General features: G+C 40.4%; 1 protein-coding gene across 4 annotated transcripts in view; it reads right to left on the bottom strand.

Annotated features, from left to right (window-relative positions):
* Window positions 1-17,664, bottom strand: part of nav1b (neuron navigator 1b) — a 43,675-nt gene that overhangs the window by 12,499 nt on the left and 13,512 nt on the right. For 2 of the 4 annotated variants that reach the window (XM_041034080.1, XM_041034081.1), the window contains exons 1-11: window positions 11,648-11,779; window positions 8,543-8,693; window positions 7,239-7,539; window positions 5,163-5,922; window positions 4,178-4,594; window positions 3,012-3,053; window positions 2,755-2,915; window positions 2,048-2,221; window positions 1,441-1,493; window positions 993-1,016; window positions 337-414 (exon numbers count right to left, since the gene is read on the bottom strand). In XM_041034080.1, the coding sequence (XP_040890014.1) occupies window positions 337-414; window positions 993-1,016; window positions 1,441-1,493; window positions 2,048-2,221; window positions 2,755-2,915; window positions 3,012-3,053; window positions 4,178-4,594; window positions 5,163-5,922; window positions 7,239-7,539; window positions 8,543-8,693; window positions 11,648-11,730 (2,244 nt within the window). In that variant the 5' untranslated portion in view covers window positions 11,731-11,779. Of the gene's footprint in view, window positions 1-336; window positions 415-992; window positions 1,017-1,440; window positions 1,494-2,047; window positions 2,222-2,754; window positions 2,916-3,011; window positions 3,054-4,177; window positions 4,595-5,162; window positions 5,923-7,238; window positions 7,540-8,542; window positions 8,694-11,647; window positions 11,780-17,664 lie in introns of those variants that run through there. The other 2 variants (XM_041034077.1, XM_041034078.1) reach the window with 1 other exon arrangement.

Genomic DNA, 17,664 nt, shown 5'->3' with positions numbered 1-17,664 from the left:
AAAGTGAAGTGGACAGATGTGAGTGGCAGCAAGAGAACTGGAAATGTGGCATGTATGCTGGGACACCTGAGTTTTGGTAAGGTGGTGAATCCTAAATATTTTCTGACAATTGCCTTTACTCCATATTTATTGGGCAGAAGACAGAGTTATGCATCAGTATCTTATTTTGGAGGGTCAGTTCTACCTAAAATCTCAGCCCCACAAAAGTGAAGTGCAGGTATTAGATACACCTCTTAAAAGCGCACTTAAAGGACATTTAATTTACATTTTGGATTTGGATGCATCCAAGTCATTAACAAATTAGCTTATGAAAAAAAAAAAAAAAATCATACATACATTAGCAGAAAGCTGCATGGTCAAGTTAGCAACCTTTTCCTGGGAGGATTCCAGCTCACGCCTCAGCTTGCGGATTTGCTGTGGACAAATTGCAACATGAGTCTGAGCAGTATGAGCATCGTATTAATCAGGACCTTACACAAAAAAAGTAAGAAGTTCTGCATTCATTAATACAGGTTTGATTATGATATTGCAACAGTTGAATATGTTAAATATGTTGTTTTGTTTGGTTAACTAAAAAGACAAATTTACAAACAACAAAGTATGAAAGGTATTGCTGAGGGTAATGCACAACAGAAACTGAAATTATTCACAAACAAAGTGAATACATTCCAAACCAACTGGAAATGTTATTGTCATGGGATGACAGTGGATTTTCACCACTCTTCTCATGCACTGAGAATTTTATGAGGTCTGAAAATTTCTTCATTAAATGTTAGCTGGTGGTGCTAAAGGACAAAGATTAGAGATTATATTAGAGATAAAACAGAATGAACTGAGTTATGAGCTCCTGAGATAAAGATCTGTGGTCACAGACGAACTGAGCACTAATAACATGGTCTGATAAATGGACCCCTTTCCACAGGAAATGACTGACAGATGACGCACAAGAAAGGCACAGTGTGAGCTGAATTGTTATGGCACGTCGGCCTTACCTCCCCTTGTATCCTCTCCTCATTCTAATGAAAGCATGGTAAAAGCAAATGAACAATAAAAAGGGGAAAAGGCAGAGGGTTAACTTTAGGGGTTGTCATGAAAATGTCCTATGTACAATAAAGGGGGCATTACTGATTTTCTACAGAGGTGACAACAGTGAAATACGTTCCAAATACCTATTGTATGAATTACCACATCATTAAGAAGTTGGCAACCAACTAGAAAGGGGTAGTCCATTTCATTTAATAAAAAAGCTCATCAATCATAATGAGTCAGGAAATTTATCTCACTGGCTGTAAAGAAGAAATCTAATATTATCCTCTGCTGTAAAAGTTATTCTAAATGTCACTTTTTGAAAAAAACACCATATGTAAATTGGAGGCACAAAGCACTGAACTCTATATTAAAAAAGCAATTACTGTACATAAAATATCTGTATCTACTCACCGAGGAATAGTTGGATGAAGCATTGGAGGCCAAAGACAGTACAGAGCCATGAACTGCAAGAAACGCAAGAAGAAGAAGAAGAAGAAGAAGAAGAAGAAACGCCCTACTTAATTCCATGAAGAATTGAAGAATGATTTGCTGGCAATTAATAATTTACCTCTGCTGGTAAATCAATAACAGGCATATTCACAGTTATTTCAAAGTTGGAGATTAAAAAGAAATAATAAAATTCTTTCCGAGGACATTACAGACATAAAACAAACCTTTGTTATAGTATCAAAATACATTAAGAACTTGGAGTTTGTGTTGTGCTGTGTTGAGTGTGTGTGAAAAGTTCTTATAGTGGAGGCAGGTACAAGTTAGTGGTGGGTGCTTTCTTGGTTTGTTTACATTTGGATCACAGATAGTGCTTTTACATCCTTGAGTAGCTCCCTATTAATCTAAAACGGAGGCACACAGATTCCTCTCTACTTTCCTTGTCCATGAAAACAAATGACGTTCTAACACTTTGCCTGAGAGACTACATGCAGCATGAGCGCACAGCTTTGTTTCATTTGAGGCCATGTTGGGCGACTCCCCTGGAGGGAGGCCAACTAAAAAGGCTCACCATCGTCCCCTGGTTCACGGAAAGACCCAGACCGCATCATGCTTTTTGGCCGGTCAGCCAGGGACATACTGCTGCCCAGTGGGGAGGATCCATAGAGATCGCAGGCAGAGTCACTGGGGGGGCCTATGCTGTTAGAGCGTGATATCCTTGGAGTGCCACTGGAAATTGGGGCAACTGTCACAAAAGAGAGGCATTTTGTAAAATAGTGAGCAGCACAGATAAACTGTAGGATGCAGTGCCGCAGAGAAAAACACGCACACACACAGTATGTCTACATCTAGGTATAGCACCTTTATTCTGATGACTCAGTGAAAGGCAACACTATGGTTCCACCCCATTCAAAGAGATAAATATAGCCTGGCTTGACCCCCCCATTGCCTCCATCTCCTGCATATTTCAGACTTGAACTCAAGTCTAAATAAGTGCAGATATAGGATAATCATATTTGCATGGTTAAATCTGATACTATACTATATGGCCACCACTTTACTGCTTTGGTATGACAGAATCTATAAATGACAAGTTGTGTCAATATTTCTTAAAACTTATCTGGACTTTCCGCTCAGTGTGAACTCAATATCCCTGTCCTCAATAATCATCAATGATAAGATGGATGGCTTATCAAAGATCTCAAGTCTCATTAGTTTCAAAGCTCAAACAGTGAGTGTTTTTAGAACTTGGCAGCCAAACTGATCAAGCAGACTCACCCACGTTGGTGAGAGGAGCCTTGCCGGAGGAGGGGTGGAGCGGGCGGGTGGGAGAAGGCAGCTGAGGGGGGCTGTCGCTCTCTGTCATGCTGACTATGGTGTGGGAGTGGCGCCTTCCCGGTTTGCTTCCTTCACTCTCTGACAGGCTTGAGCCGTAGCGTCTGAGGAAAGAGAGGTAATTTTAACTTCAAACAATGAAGATACATCACAGTGTGAGATTTAAAATAGATGCTTGGACAGTAATTGTTTTGACGTACTCTAAGCCCTTCTTCGGCAAGGTGTTTCTGTCTGTTTGCAAGCTGTAAAGAAAAGAATAAAAATGTTATCAACAAAGAACAAACAGTCATTGTTAATGATTCTAATAAAAATAGTATGTTTCTCAGGGCTTTACACAAGCACTACAGTTATCATGTCATAGATCCTGTATAACGGGTATGGAATCTCATGGGTTAATCTTCCAATCCATTTTGTACATCTAGCCCATATGGCACACTCAGCACTTTCATACACATGGCGTGGGACTGCCTATAAGTAACTTCAATTGGCAGGAAATATTCTGTCCATCTTCACCTTGAAAAACAGAGATTTTTCAATGGATCCAACCCTTCATCTTCTAAATGACAGCCCAGACTTTCCTTTCCCAGAAAAGACTCATAAAATATGGCTGGATGGTTCATAAGCTGCCAAGAAACTTATAGTCATTGTAGAAACACTGGCTCAGCTGCAGATTATATTTCACACACTCTCTGCTGTTAAGATATAAGTTAAGATAAATGCAGCTGAAGCTACTGAAGAGTAGCCATGAAAAACTTTTTTCCTAAATAATTGTTTTATTTCAGTTTACGTTCTATTTAAACCTCTGATATATTGATGGGAGGATGACAGATCCAAGTTGTTTTTTTTAATGTATTTTTTTTTTTTTTTTCCATGAACAACCGGGGGTTTAAGAGTTCCTGGGCAATGTGGATTTCTTGTTATCTTTCCTGAGTTGCTTGGTTGCGCAACAAAATTAATTAACACCGAATGAAAGTTTGTTTCCCCCGGTGCAGGGTTTTTATCTTGCTTTCACACCAAAGAATTAAGTTAGATTAAATTTGTCAGATTTCCCTTTGATGCTTTTCCAAATTAGAATGATATTTTTACACATTTTCACATGATTATAACGAATAAAACTAAATTACCGCAACAAAAGCAACCTAAATTAGCTTTGGAATTAAGAGACAATGCGCTTATTTGTAATCTCACCTCATGTGACAAGTGCCCACCAAGACTGTGATAAAATAATTCCCTCACAATGATTTTCTTTTTCAGAGGCAAAGAACAACATACAATAATGACAAATAAAATTACAGAATCACATTCATTCATTGCACTTGTGACATTCACAGTCTCAAATGGACAAAAAAGAGCTTCTGAGACTTGCCTATCTGCAAGATTGAGGGATGTTCTGCTCCCGGCCCCCCAGGTTCCCGTACACCTCTCCTCCTTGTCATGCGTCTCTGTTGTGACAAATCTCGCACTGGAGGGTACGCTCATCTGGAGGGGAAGGGACTCCATGCTGCGGTGCATGCCAGACAGTTTGGGATAAAGCAGTGGTGATCCGCTCAGGCTCAGGCTTTCACTAGTGTAAGAGCTGGGGGAATCGATGTGGAGGACAGGCGCAGGGCTGGGGGTGAGGCGAGTAGTTGCGTGGGAACCAGCCAAATCCTGAAGCTTGGAATATGGGGGGACTTTAGGTGGGAGGTCTTGGATGGTCACACAGGAGTCAAGACTGTTAGAGTTGACCTTGTCCAGGTGAGCCAGGCTGGGTGGACGGCCCAGAGACTTAGTGTTCAGCATCCTAGGAATCAGGTACAAGAAACAAGATGTCAACAAACAGAAACTAGGGTGATAATGTTCAAAACAAAGTCATCACTGGACCCATGCATGAGTATTACAGTGTGCATAACTCACTTTGTTCATTTTAAAGTGTTTCACCCAAATTGCAAAAAAACAAATTATCTAACTTAATTCTACTTCTGTATACCCAGGCAGATAATTGTGGTTGTAATTGATGAAGTTTTGAGACAGATGTCTGTCTCAAATTCAACAGCAACATAAATCCAAACAAACAACATTACCATTGCTCTCAGCCATTTCTTTGGTAGAACGTAGTTCCAGGAAAAACAACTGACTGAGAGTAACTGGGGCAGTTGCTTTTTTTTTTTTAGATGTCATTTTTTAGTCCGGTGGGCAGCACAACTGAAATTTCATTCCAATCCAGTGTACTGGTATGGCAGCAGAAATCCAGGGAATATCTAAAAACTAACAACTACCCACATGGCCTTACCATGAAAGGTCAGTGAGAAAATGTGTGTTTTTGTAATATGGGTGAGATGCCCCTTAAAAGCAGTACATAATTGATAAACCTTGGTGTGGTGGGTGATGACAGTTCAGGGTATTTGCTGCTGCTGGTCCGTCTCAGGCCGTGCAGTTTCACGGCAGCCTCTCCTGTTGACTCAGGCTGAGTCGCCTCTCCTTTCAGAGAGCCACAGTCTATGTCAGCACCCACAGCCTTGGCCTTGGCTCTCTCCTTCTCCTTCTCTCTGTCCGTCTGATTCACTGGACCTGTGCTGGTTCGATTAGCTATTTTACTGCTGCAGCTACTAGGCTCTTTTACCCTGGGGCCTGCAGAGGACATGGGCACAGGTTTCAAACTCAACAGACTAGGGTCAATGCTACCGCTGACAGGCCGAGCTGCAGGGCGACCAATCACACTGAGTGTGCTTGATTTGGCTGGTCGAGGCAGGCTGCGGTATTGAATGCTGTTTCGGGCATTTGGCCCCAGGAAGCTCTGCTCACTGCTGGCATCAAAACTGTTCTTTCGACCCGAGGGTGGTCCTCCTCCCACAGGCTTAACAGGGATGCCAGATGACTTGGGGGTTTTCCCCACTGTAGCAGAGCCACTGGAGATGGTGGCGCCCCCTGCTGTCATAACAGTGGCAGTACCAGTGGCTATTGGTGGTTTCTTGTACCCAAAGGAGGCTCCAGCAGTGGGTTTAACTAAACCCGATGGGGGCTTGCGGTGCTCTCCATGATGGTCCCTGCCAGCATCAGAACGAGACCGTTGTAGACCAGCAGTTTTAATGGAAATCTTGGATTTGTCCAGTGGCTTCTCACTTTTAGGTGCTGCATAAAGAAGGAAAGAACAATATTGAATAGTTGAACAACAGGATTCTAGGATTCTACTCACAGTTAAAAGCATTTAAATGATGACAAGCAGCACAAACAATATGTTTGCTGCTTATCAGCGTTATCAGAGTAAGCTACTCAAAACAAGATGAATGGATTGATGGATTGAAGGGCAAACTTGGGTTATGATTTTTAGGGTGAATATTTAGGATGAATACTGTGCTAGTCTAGCCCCTGGAACAGTCAACTCAACAATTAGCATTGTGACACATCATTTCTCTCTAACTAGTCAGCTTCATATCAAAGCAAATGTGTATATCATTCAGCTGAGATAAAAATATAGACAAGAAGCATCTGTATTTACTTAGAGAGTTTTTTTTGTTCCTATGACTCACCAACAGACTGACTTAAGAGGGCCTTATGCAAATTAAACTTCTTAAACCATACTATAAGATATATCCCAGTAATCAAATTAAAGTCTGATCTCTCTATGGATAATTAAAGTAATGCAAAGAGTTGACAATAACATGACTGAAGGATACATTAAAAGATAAGGCTAAAAGGGCTTTAAGAATAAAGTTATCATTGTAGTTCATTCATAAAAGCAAATACAAAACATATGACCTCTTTTCTACAGTTTTTCTGTAAACCTAAGCTAAGAGAATGCCTTTCCTCTTTAAACTGCTGCCAAAATACATACAATCAGAAGAAAGTTTAATTACTTATTTTTAAAGCTGAAATTTAGTTGAGCAAATTACAATGAAAAGTCAAGAAAAGTTGGTACTGGAACTTAATTTTAACCTATTATTTCATTATTATTTTGTTAGGGATTAAAGGTGCTATATGTAACCGAAAGTGTAAATTCATTTAGGTGCTGCAGACTGCAGACACAGTGTCTCTGCACACATGTACAGCAATTGGCTTTTCTCTGAGATAATAGAAGAAACATGGCTTTGGGCTTTAAACCAAGATTTTTTTTTCTCAATGAAATGGATTTCATGGTGCATTTTTTCATCAGTATACTGTGCTGTGCTACAAATCAAAACCTGGCTTACACTACGGGGTATACTTCTGTATTCATCTTGACACCAAGCAGATATCCTCCTTGGCTGCTCTATAAACATACTCTGTTTTACATTTGGATTTAGTATACAAAGAGATAATAAGATGGATGACATAGATTTCTTAGTTAAAACAAGTGAAGTGAATGGCAGTGATCCACCAAATTCCTACAGGAGAGGAATAGCAGAGAAGAAGACAAACAAAGAAAAAGAGATACAGACAAAAAGTGAAAATATGTTATCAGATCTCACCTGCAACTTTGAGCATGCTCTGAGAGGTATGGGTGATGGGGGAGGTCACGCCCACGGGAGGATTACGACCCTTCTTAAAACTCCCTGGTTGACCCAAACTTTGTGGCTTCTTCAGTTCACCTTTACCCATAGAATCTTCACTGAGGCTTGGGGGCTTCTTTCTCCACTTGCTTGGGGCCTCTGTCTTGAGACTCCCTGTGTCATAGCTGCAGCTATTGAGCTTGTGGCTGGCCTTGCCATCCTCGCTATACCAAGACAGTCCGCTTTCCACCAGGGAGCGCTTCTCTGCATCAGTGCGGAGCTGCAGCAAGACGAAGGGAAGGGCACAGTGTGGGTAACCGTCAGACATGGTCTGTGTTATCTGTGGAACTGACTGTTCTCTGTAATCTTTGTTTCATCTAAGCTGCATTCCAGTGGGAAGGAGTGAGAGATAGACTGATACACCCAGACCGGATTAAAGAAAACCACAGAGGAAGACAAAGGAAGGAAAACAAAAAAGGAAAAAAAACTGTTTAGGGATTTAACACTTTCAGAGATAAATCAATATATTAGAGAATGAAAAAGAAAACTTGATAATAGACTAAAATTTGAGCTATATTTTTTGTGTCACTGTGCAGAGGACAAAAAAACAAAAACCAAAAAACTGCTCCACTATAATAGAAAAATCCTGTGGTGCACTGAGGAGGTAGCACTGAGGACAAAACTGTGCATGCTACTTCTTGGCATGCTATGAAGGCAGTACAGAGCGACAGATGGTTCATTGAGTGCCGCTAATGTTCATTTCTTCCCAGTGAGAATTCTGCAAGTAAGCACTATCCCTCTAAAAAAACAGTCAACCTGTAAGAAAGATGGGAACCACTACCACTGCTCCAAAATTGAACAAGTTTGATCAAATTTAAAGATCATCTCTAGACATGTTTTAAGAAATACATGCACAATACACACAAACTGGAAAAACAGTCTGTGTCTTCAAGTTTCAATCACTTAGTTTAAAAAACAAAACAAAAAACAGTCCATTTTTAGTGCATATGCACTGGAGCTTTTGCACTGTGACAGATCGTGTTTCATTTTAATGACAGAGGTGAGGACTGTGGTGTCTTTTTTGTGGCCTTTGTCAAAGCAAAGGCACTCGCATTTAACACACAATACCATGTAAATCACAGGATGAAGAATTGAAAATGCTTCAAGTAAAGGCCTCAGCTGCAATCTTTAGCACTGCTTTTACAAACAAAACAAGATATAGGAAAGCAAAACATTGTCACATGCTGTATTACAGGCTGCAGGGGTAAAGTATTTCAGCTCACCATAACCGAAGAGTTGCGTCTGGATCCCAGGGGTGTGCTTGGGAGGGAGTTAAGAGAGGAGCTGGCATTGAACTCCTCTGAACTGAGGTTGTCTGAGCCATCACCATCACCGTCACTGAGCCCACTGCTAATGGAGCTGCTCTCATCCCAACTGAAAAAATACATGGATGACAAGTTAGCAAAAACGCACTCTTGTCAGATAAATAACAACCATATTAAAGTACAGTAGAGAAAGCTACAGAAGTCTCTGTTTGAAGGGAGATATAGCTAGTTGTAACAGTGATATATCCAACTGTCTGCAGCAAGTTGTCTCTGGAGGTGGCCACATGCTCAAACAAGCAGGTAATTCCAACATGGCTACAGCTGCTTTGATTTGATTCAACTAATACATCAGAGCTGCAAGCCATATGGTGAGCAAACCCTCAGGAGTGGATATTTCAGTTTTCATGAACTAAAATATGAGTTTTTTGATTTATTACTTAATTGTCTATATGACAACATTTCCAAAGCTCAAGATTATCAAAAAAGAGTTTGTGAACTTATGACTATTTGTCTAAACATCCCTTTTCAACCATTAATGTGTTGCTTTGTGAGAGAAAGACATCATCAAAAATAATGTCTCCTTGCATTTCTTGACTTTTTGATCAGTCTTAATTTTAAGATGTAAAACTATACGCTTAATCCTAATTTAATAAATCCCCGTGACAGCCAAGCTAGCAGTTTTTAAGAAGAGGCCAACACACTGGAATCTTTAACTGTAGCTTCAAAAGAAACGTTACAGGATATCCTGATAAATCATGCTGGATAAAAAGTATGTGGACTGACAGCTCAGGCTTTAGAAAGCAGTCTGGTATGCTCTAAAGAAGTAGAGAAGTCAGAGTGACAGGCTCCTAAACCCTTCCTGACCCTTCCCTCCACCCCACAATGAGGTCCTGCGTCGCCCTGAAACAGATGCTGCCAGAGTGGCCCCTTACGTGAGGAAGGCAGGGATGGGCAGTCCCAGCACAGCCGAGGGAAACTGGTCTCTGGGCAAAAGATCTATGAATGTATTCATATTTGAATATATTTAAAATGCAGATCACTGTGTGGAGTTCAACAAGAAGTGTAGCCTCTCAGTCAACCAAAACAAGAAGAGTTTAAAATTGAAGAGTAAAATATTTTTATGTGCTGTAGAAGAGCAATAATACCTTGTTGAATTTAAAAATTATATCTCCAGAGAACTAAATGCAAGTCCAGCTTGGATTTTGTATAATTACGTTCCCCATCATTTCTTCTGGCAACCACAAGTGGTAATCAAATTTGTGTTGGCGCACAAAAATGTGGCACAGTGGAAAAGGTAAATTAATAAGACCCTTTAAAAGCTGAGTCACTGCTTGAGCTGAATCAGTTCTTTTCCCTTTCTTTGCTTTCCCCACTGAGCTGAAAATGCTCTTTGTGGCTCTGCAGTCTGCAATTAGCAGAGGCACGGAACATGGAATTGCATAGAAAAATACAGGGAGACAAAAATGGCCCGTACACATTCAGAATTGGATTTAATCACATGGCTGTAGCTGAGTTGTAGTCGCAGTTGTAAAACAGAGATGAAGCTTACCCTGACACTTTGTGCTGGTTTTGAGCATTCTGGTACATTAGAAAAAAAAAATCCACATTTTACTGAAGATTTGTGGCCACAGATACGTGACCTCAGCGGCAAAGTTTGACACGAGAAGGGAAAAACGCAAGATAAATGTTTGATTTGAGAATTTTAAATGCTTTTTTCTTTTAGTTTTCACATACTCTCAATAACAAGAATAATTTTGATTTACATTGAGCGCAGATGTTCGTGGTATGTCTGAACAATACCACCTCTGTCAGGAGCAACAGAGGGGCCATGAATAACCCCACAGGGATGTCAGCCTAAGAAGAGGCAGGAGGGCCTGTGGGCTGTTGATATTACAAGCCAAACTGTCTGCTCTCAGGGGTGAAATCCAGACACGGAGAGGGTGGGAGTACACCAGCAAAGTACATACTTCATACATAGGGTGGCAATTAACTTTTTGTTTTCTGTGGCACGACTCCAGCAACTCTCTGATTTGTATCCATGCTATTATTTGAGTTGGGTTGCTGTGAAAATGTTTTGATTTAAGAAGACTCAGGGATGATTGGTGGGGTGGAGCACACCGGGGACATGGCAGTCACTGTCCAGACTTTGACCTGGAACTAACAGCATCACTAAAAACAAACTCACAAGCCCTGATGGCAAGATTCACAGCATTAGGTGGAAGCCACTGAAAGACAGACAAAGCAAGAAAAGCAAGCACACACAACATTTCACAGAGAAACAACAGAAGTTGCTCACACATGCTCTTTTTTAAAACCACTTATAAGCTTTAACATATTATAACTACAAAACCAGATGAAATAGCACACAATTCACAGAAGAAGGATGCATCTTGCAGTTCAGTTCTGGCAATGTGTATAATTTTTATTCTGTATAAAAGGACAGCAAAGACAAAGCTCCTGGAACTAAATGCCTATGGCTGAGTGAGTGGTGAAGACATCCTCTATTATACAGATAGCTGTGGTAGCAGCACCGCAGTGTCCTCCAAGAAAAAAATTTTGTTACCACAGATGTTATAATTTCTAGTGCCAAAATCACGGTCAACATATAAATCTCCTGCACTTTTCTTCATGACTATATTAAACTTCATGTCAACATGATTCACGTGTAAAATTGTTCGTCTGTAACAAGCTCTAGTGAAGACATATATTTACTGAACTTCATTGTATCATGAAAGTATTACAGTGTAAAGTCAATAAGGCACCAAAAATGTTGTGAAACCAGCCGAATTATTCTTCTCATATTCATAGGCTGATGTTCCTATACTGTATAGTTTGTCAGAAACCAGGTCAGTTTATGTTTACAAGGATTTAAAGCCAGCGAATTAATCTGTCTTCAGTCCCTTTTAAAAATAACTGCCATTAACATTTGATAAATTATAGTTGGAAGGTAAATGAAGAAAGCCACTGTAGCATCTCAAACAAATTGCACAGCAATAAAAAAAAAATGTCGAAGATTTTGTCCAAGGAGTCAAAGGGAGAGCAGTGATGAATTATCATTATTACCTGGGCGTAAAAAGTAAAGTCCTTTTAGCTCCTGGCGCCGCTCGCAGAGAAGGCACCTTCCCGATTAGGACGCGACCGCTCATTTGTGACCGTTTTACAGTTTTTGGTGAGCACAACTTCAACGATTCATCCGTGTGCTGTGATTTGAATTCATACCTTCCGCAAGCAGAGACCCCTTTTCTCTCTCTCATTCAGCGAGGAGGAAGAAGCAGTCAGCCACTGGTCAGGCAACACCCCCCTCCCAAAAAAAAAAAAAAGGAGGAAAAAAAAAAGGAAGAAGGATGACGAGACCGGAGAGACCCCCATATTCCTCTGTGAGATGATGGCCAACGGCTGTCGAGCCGACTGGTATCCATGGTAACCTCCGAGTAATTCGATTACTCGGCAACGGTCAATGAAGTTGACTTTACATAGACAATTAACTTAAAAAGAAGTGCGTAAATGAGTTAATTATCTTTTACTGAACCGTTTACTAAGCAAACCTGAAATCATAATTAATGTTAGCTAACCAAAAAACGTCATAAATTAGCGTTAGCTAGTAGCCCTTCGTGGGATTAGTACAGGTCACAATCATAGAGGTAACCATTAGAACCCTTGAAAGATAATTAACCGGCCATGTTTGGAAAAAACAGTTGTTTTGAACACCTAGGCTGTAAGGGTATCTGTAGAACCCCCTCTTCTAAGACCCTGTATGTAAAAATATTCATAGTACACTGAATGTTACAGGTGAAAAACTTTTTAATGAAAGGTGCTATGTTGAGTTGAATAACTGAATTATAGGATCCAACATTTTTCAACATCACAGACTAAAAGTCAATATTAGTTTGGGCTACTTCAATTGCGACTGTACAGTATACTGTTTAGTGTAGCTTCAATGCCTATTAGCTTAACTACATTACATGCCACGGGTAGGGGGTCGGTGTTGGCAAGATGGGCAGTATTCCAATAGGATGCTCATGTTGCTCCATGTCTGCTAAGAAGGAAACCATCTTACTAGCAGTTTGCTTTGCAGTCTGTGTTTCCAAGTGTTCAAAAATTGCTGCATGATTAGTGGTGAGAGTCACTGGTATTCACTGAATATACAATACACTGAATCCACAGTTAATAGTGTTAGGTCCATCTCAAACTGAACAAATGCTGTGAAATAAATCTTACTGGTTTAAATTAGTCTTAGCCATTTCTCATGTGAGTCTTAAAAGCGAGCACTTTTTTTTGTGTCATTGTCAGGGTTTCAAACTTATGTATAACAAGATGAAGAACTTTAAATGCACATATAAATAGACCTTTATAGCATCAGACTTCCTTTTTCATTTAAGAGATGATTACCATGATTGATGTCCCTAAAAATAAAATGTGTTCCATCTTCATCCATTACCTTCTGGGGCCATGCTGGAAAAACTCAGCTTAAGGTGATGGCTGAATCACTGCAAGCGCAACCACAAACCCACAGATGACACAAGGACCTCCAGTGAGGCATGAGTGGCCCTGGAAAACCTCCCTCCCCTTCTCATTAGCAGTGGAACAGTCTCATGGTGATGATCTCACCAGATCCCCGCTCTGTAAACTAACCACTCCAGGAGGTAAAGCCTCTGTGGGCCAAAGAGGTCCCACACCCAGTCCACATCTTCTGTCAAAATCTGTTGAGTCTAGCTGGAATTATCTTGATTCAAAACATAGTGACAGCGACACAACATGAACTTATGAATCGTACGGGAGATCTTATTCAAAGCAGAAAAAGTAATGAAGCTGAAAATAACATGCGTTTTAGTACTTTGGTGTTTTCAACAGTTAATATTTTGAATAAAAAGAACTTATTGACCCCAATGATGTATTAGAGTTTTGAGGCTCTGTCTGTTTTTCCACATCAAGCCACATTTTGTAATATAAATACAGAGTCAGCTTAAATGGAATTTTAGATGACTGTGGTTTTACTTTTTGTTCAAATTAAACAACTGTTTTGCTGTCAGTATGTGTCCCAGACATACATTCTTCAAAATCTATTTAGCAGAGTGAGATGCTAGTTTGATACAAGCTTGTTTTGTCTGCCTCTATTTTTCTGAAATCGTCGCTCTGATCTGAAAAGGAGCTTCAGCTCTCTGCCCATTGGTCCTTTTGTTTTGTTCACAAACAACAAAACATTTTGTTGTTTGCTTACTTCAGAACTGTACTTCCTAATACCAAAACGTAAACATGGATGCTCATTTCTTTGCCTGGAATGATGACTGAAATAAATTGTTTACAGTACAAAAAAAGAACTGTGTTGCTCATGCCTCCTGTTTATCTCAGCCAGGCCCCAGAGCTGCTAAACACACTGTCAACTAAGAGGGCTTGAAGTCATGTTTGCACTGTATGGTAACATCTGTCCTACAGTGATAACCAAATGGCCTGTGTCAGAAACATCCTTTGTATGTTTGCTTAGGTCATTCAGTAATGTTGCCACCACAGAGCTTGGGTATTTACACACTGTTAAAACAGAGATTCAGCCCACCTGTGAGAGGTTATAGCACCATGAGGACCTTTACTTGTTTTTCTGAGGCTACCTGACAGGAAACCATTTTCATGATCTGACCTTTACTTTTGATCTATCAGTGCTGCTGTGTCCCTCTGGTGCAGTAAGCTGTGCTGCAATGAGCCTCCGAAGTCATTTAAAAATGCAGGGAAGGGAATAACACAGAGACATGAAATCTGAGGTTCTCTAAAGGTCTTTTTTAGTATATTTTAAATATTTAGTGCAAACTGGCAGCTACTCTGTAGCAAATTACATTACAGCTGAAACATTAACAAGCTGCCATGATAAGAGTAATTTTTCTACGGTGAGGAACAAGTCTGCATACCTTCGGCCAAATAGTGCATCTTATAGCCACAATAGTTTTTAGATGGAAATCTTCCATGATCAATGATAAAACATACCTTCTGAGCAGGTAAAATGAATAAAATGCAAAATCTCTGTAAATCTAAAAGGAGATTAAATTTTAATAATAAATCTGAATATGAACTCTGCTGCTGTTCAAATGTGGTGTCATGACAATAGATTTCCAGCAGGAGGCACACTGAGTTAAAGCTGGGCCTCCTATGGCCACAGTTCAGTTTACAAGCTCTGTAACTGTATTAAGGGAGGCACCACTTGGCATTTAGTCAAAATAAAATAAAATAGGACTTCACTGGACTTTCAACCCTTGGGTGCTCAGAGAGAGCAGACATTCCTCTGCTCACTTAATTCGATTCAGTGGTACAGTGTGGGAAATTATTTCAGAGAGCCAGAATCACAGGGAAACAGTGTGTTCAGTGATTTATGACTGTTAAAGTAGCATTCATTCAAAAGGACTACAGATGAAAAATCCAGTCGAGCGTTGCGTCAACACATCCCTGATCTTCCCGGTGCCTAATTTAGCTGTGCTGAGCTTGACCATAGCTAGGCAAATAGGACTGGACTGCCGTCATCACAGAGCAGTGTTAAAATCAGTGTAGTAAATGGGTCTGAGATGCATCAGTGACTGTGTCTGGGACCTAAGCTGACGGCCCCATCTCTGCAAAGCCCCAGAAAATGGATTTGTCGTCCGATTACTGGACTGGAAAATGAATGTACAGTCTCCATCGACCTCAGACAGGAAACTTCCCCCCCACAGATGTAGCCCATAATACAGCTGATGCACACTTCGTCCTGAGACCAACTGTATAGTCTGGAATGTAGTGCTGTTCCTGTATTATGATGTTGTTTTGTATCATGATGCTGTCCTGTGCTCTGTTTTTATTTCAGCTCCATTAAGACAAATTCAGATCAGCTTGATTGATATGGCTCTTAAATACTGAACCTGAACTGCTTGCTGCCTGAGTAATGCAGCTTCAGTATCAACACAGACTTGAAGCAGAGCCAAATTTAACATAAAGTAATATGTTATGAGCTAATGTAAAAAAAAAAAAAAAAAAAAAAAACAGAGCTCATGAGCCATACTTTAAGCCGATAATCCAACATTTCTGTACCAGCTACAACAAACACAGTGATGAATGGGGAATATTGAATTAACAGGTACCATATGATTTACATTTTTAAACATAATATTGTGAAAAACAGTTGATATATCATATCTTCCACCTGGGGCTGAGTATTATACACTAGTGGAATCTAAACTGCACACCCAGACGACCACACGCAGGCATGATACAGGGATGATTCATACACCCAGGGGTGCTGCTGTAATGGTCCATTATTCACGTGGCTGAGAATGCTAGCGAAGGTGGAATCGGGTTTGTTGTAGAGGGGGTGGGTAGTGGTAAGGACCCTCTAGATCCAGTATTTTACTGACCCTTGTTGGGTAATGAGAGCTCCATATTGACCCCAGATGTGTTTGGGCTGCTGACTGTGTGGGTCTGTGCGCACTTTGTGTCTTGGTAACAATAACTCATAACTAGCTTGAGTGGAGAAGCTTTTTATTGTTGCTCGACCTTTAACCACTTTGAAACATATGCAAATAACAAATTAACTCAGCTTGAAAGAAACATTTCAAAATGATTTGTGTGTCCCCTTCTGTGGGTGTGTGTAGTGTTCAGAGGCAAGTAAACCACATCCCTTCTCACTGAGCCGTAGCCCATAAAGGACTGACCCCAAGTGGTGGTCTCACTAAACAGTAATCCCAGCAGCGCTTGCAGAAGACCAGAGAGGCCGAAGCCCAATTTTTGTGCAGATGGGTTTAAGTGGGTCAGAAAATGTGTGAGGCTTCAATAGTCAGGGAAGCACTCAGCGACTATAGAAAGGTCTAACCCAGGCAGGAAAGGGAAATTGAATGCAGACTGCCGTGGGCACAGATCCAGGATCAGATGACTGCAGCAAACCCTTTGTGCATTACAGAATTTGTTTGCCGATACACGTTGTTTCCATGAGTGAGGCTGTAAAGTATTCCAATATTTAGAAAATTACACTTACTTTCATACTGTACATGCCAAGCCTTTAACAGAACCACTCACCAGCATGGGCTAAGCTTTATTCCGGTTACCATGGAAATGACATTGCCAGAGGAGCAAAGTAAGCCAAGGCCTTATCTACAATATACAGTAATGTGGGAAAAGAGAGCAAGGAAATCCATTCATGGCTTGTGAGGGGGCTATATATATATATATCTATCTATATAAATCTATATAGATATACATATAAATATAGATAGATATCTATATTTTCCACAATCTGTGATACTGTTAATCCAGGAACTACCAAGACGGAAATAAAAACAGCAGCTTTATAAGGAGACAGCTCGCTCCCACAATGTCAATTACAAAACAATCTAATTAAGTGGTTAGCATACCGTCTTCACACCAGACTCTCTCTCTCTCCGTCTATCCATCTTTGTCTTGCTCTCATTTGCTCTGTCCGTATTTTTCTCTCTCTCTTTCTTCTCTCCATCTCACACAAACCAACAGTAAATCATACACATCACATAAACACACACACACATCCTCCACACATACATCCGTTCAGAAGCTATCACACTGACACACAAGGCAGCCCATCACTGGGTCAGTGGAAGACGGTTGCCATGGCAGCACATCTCGAGCCATGTTGCCGCATGATCAGAGGTGTGATGCTGCTGAACCAGTCTCCTTTCTCTGCTCTGCATTGCTGCCTGTACGCTGCTTTACAGAAACACAAGCTGGTACAGTCCAGGTCCCCAGATGGCCACATACTCGCCTCAAACCCTCTGTTACCTTGTGGAATGCAGGACAATAGTACAGGACAATGAACAAGTCACTTTGATTTACCTGCACCATGTCTTTTTCCACAAAATCTAATCTGTATGCATCAGCTATGATGAAACTCCGCTTTGTTCTGTGTCATGAGGCTATGAACAGCATATGGTGCCATTATGAGATCTAACTAATTTGCCAGATGAGTAACACATGAACAATAAAATCTAATTCATCTGTGATACTACACAGATCTGTCCAAAACAGATCTGTGTAGTATAAATAAAATATATATAAAATATAAATATAATATATATATAATATAAAATATATGTTCTATA

Source organism: Toxotes jaculatrix, chromosome 3 (genome assembly GCF_017976425.1).
Source record: "Toxotes jaculatrix isolate fToxJac2 chromosome 3, fToxJac2.pri, whole genome shotgun sequence".
Classification (NCBI taxonomy): Eukaryota; Metazoa; Chordata; class Actinopteri; family Toxotidae; genus Toxotes; species Toxotes jaculatrix.
The sequence above is the reverse complement of the archived record's forward strand: the minus strand, read 5'-3'. Positions and strand labels throughout refer to the sequence as shown.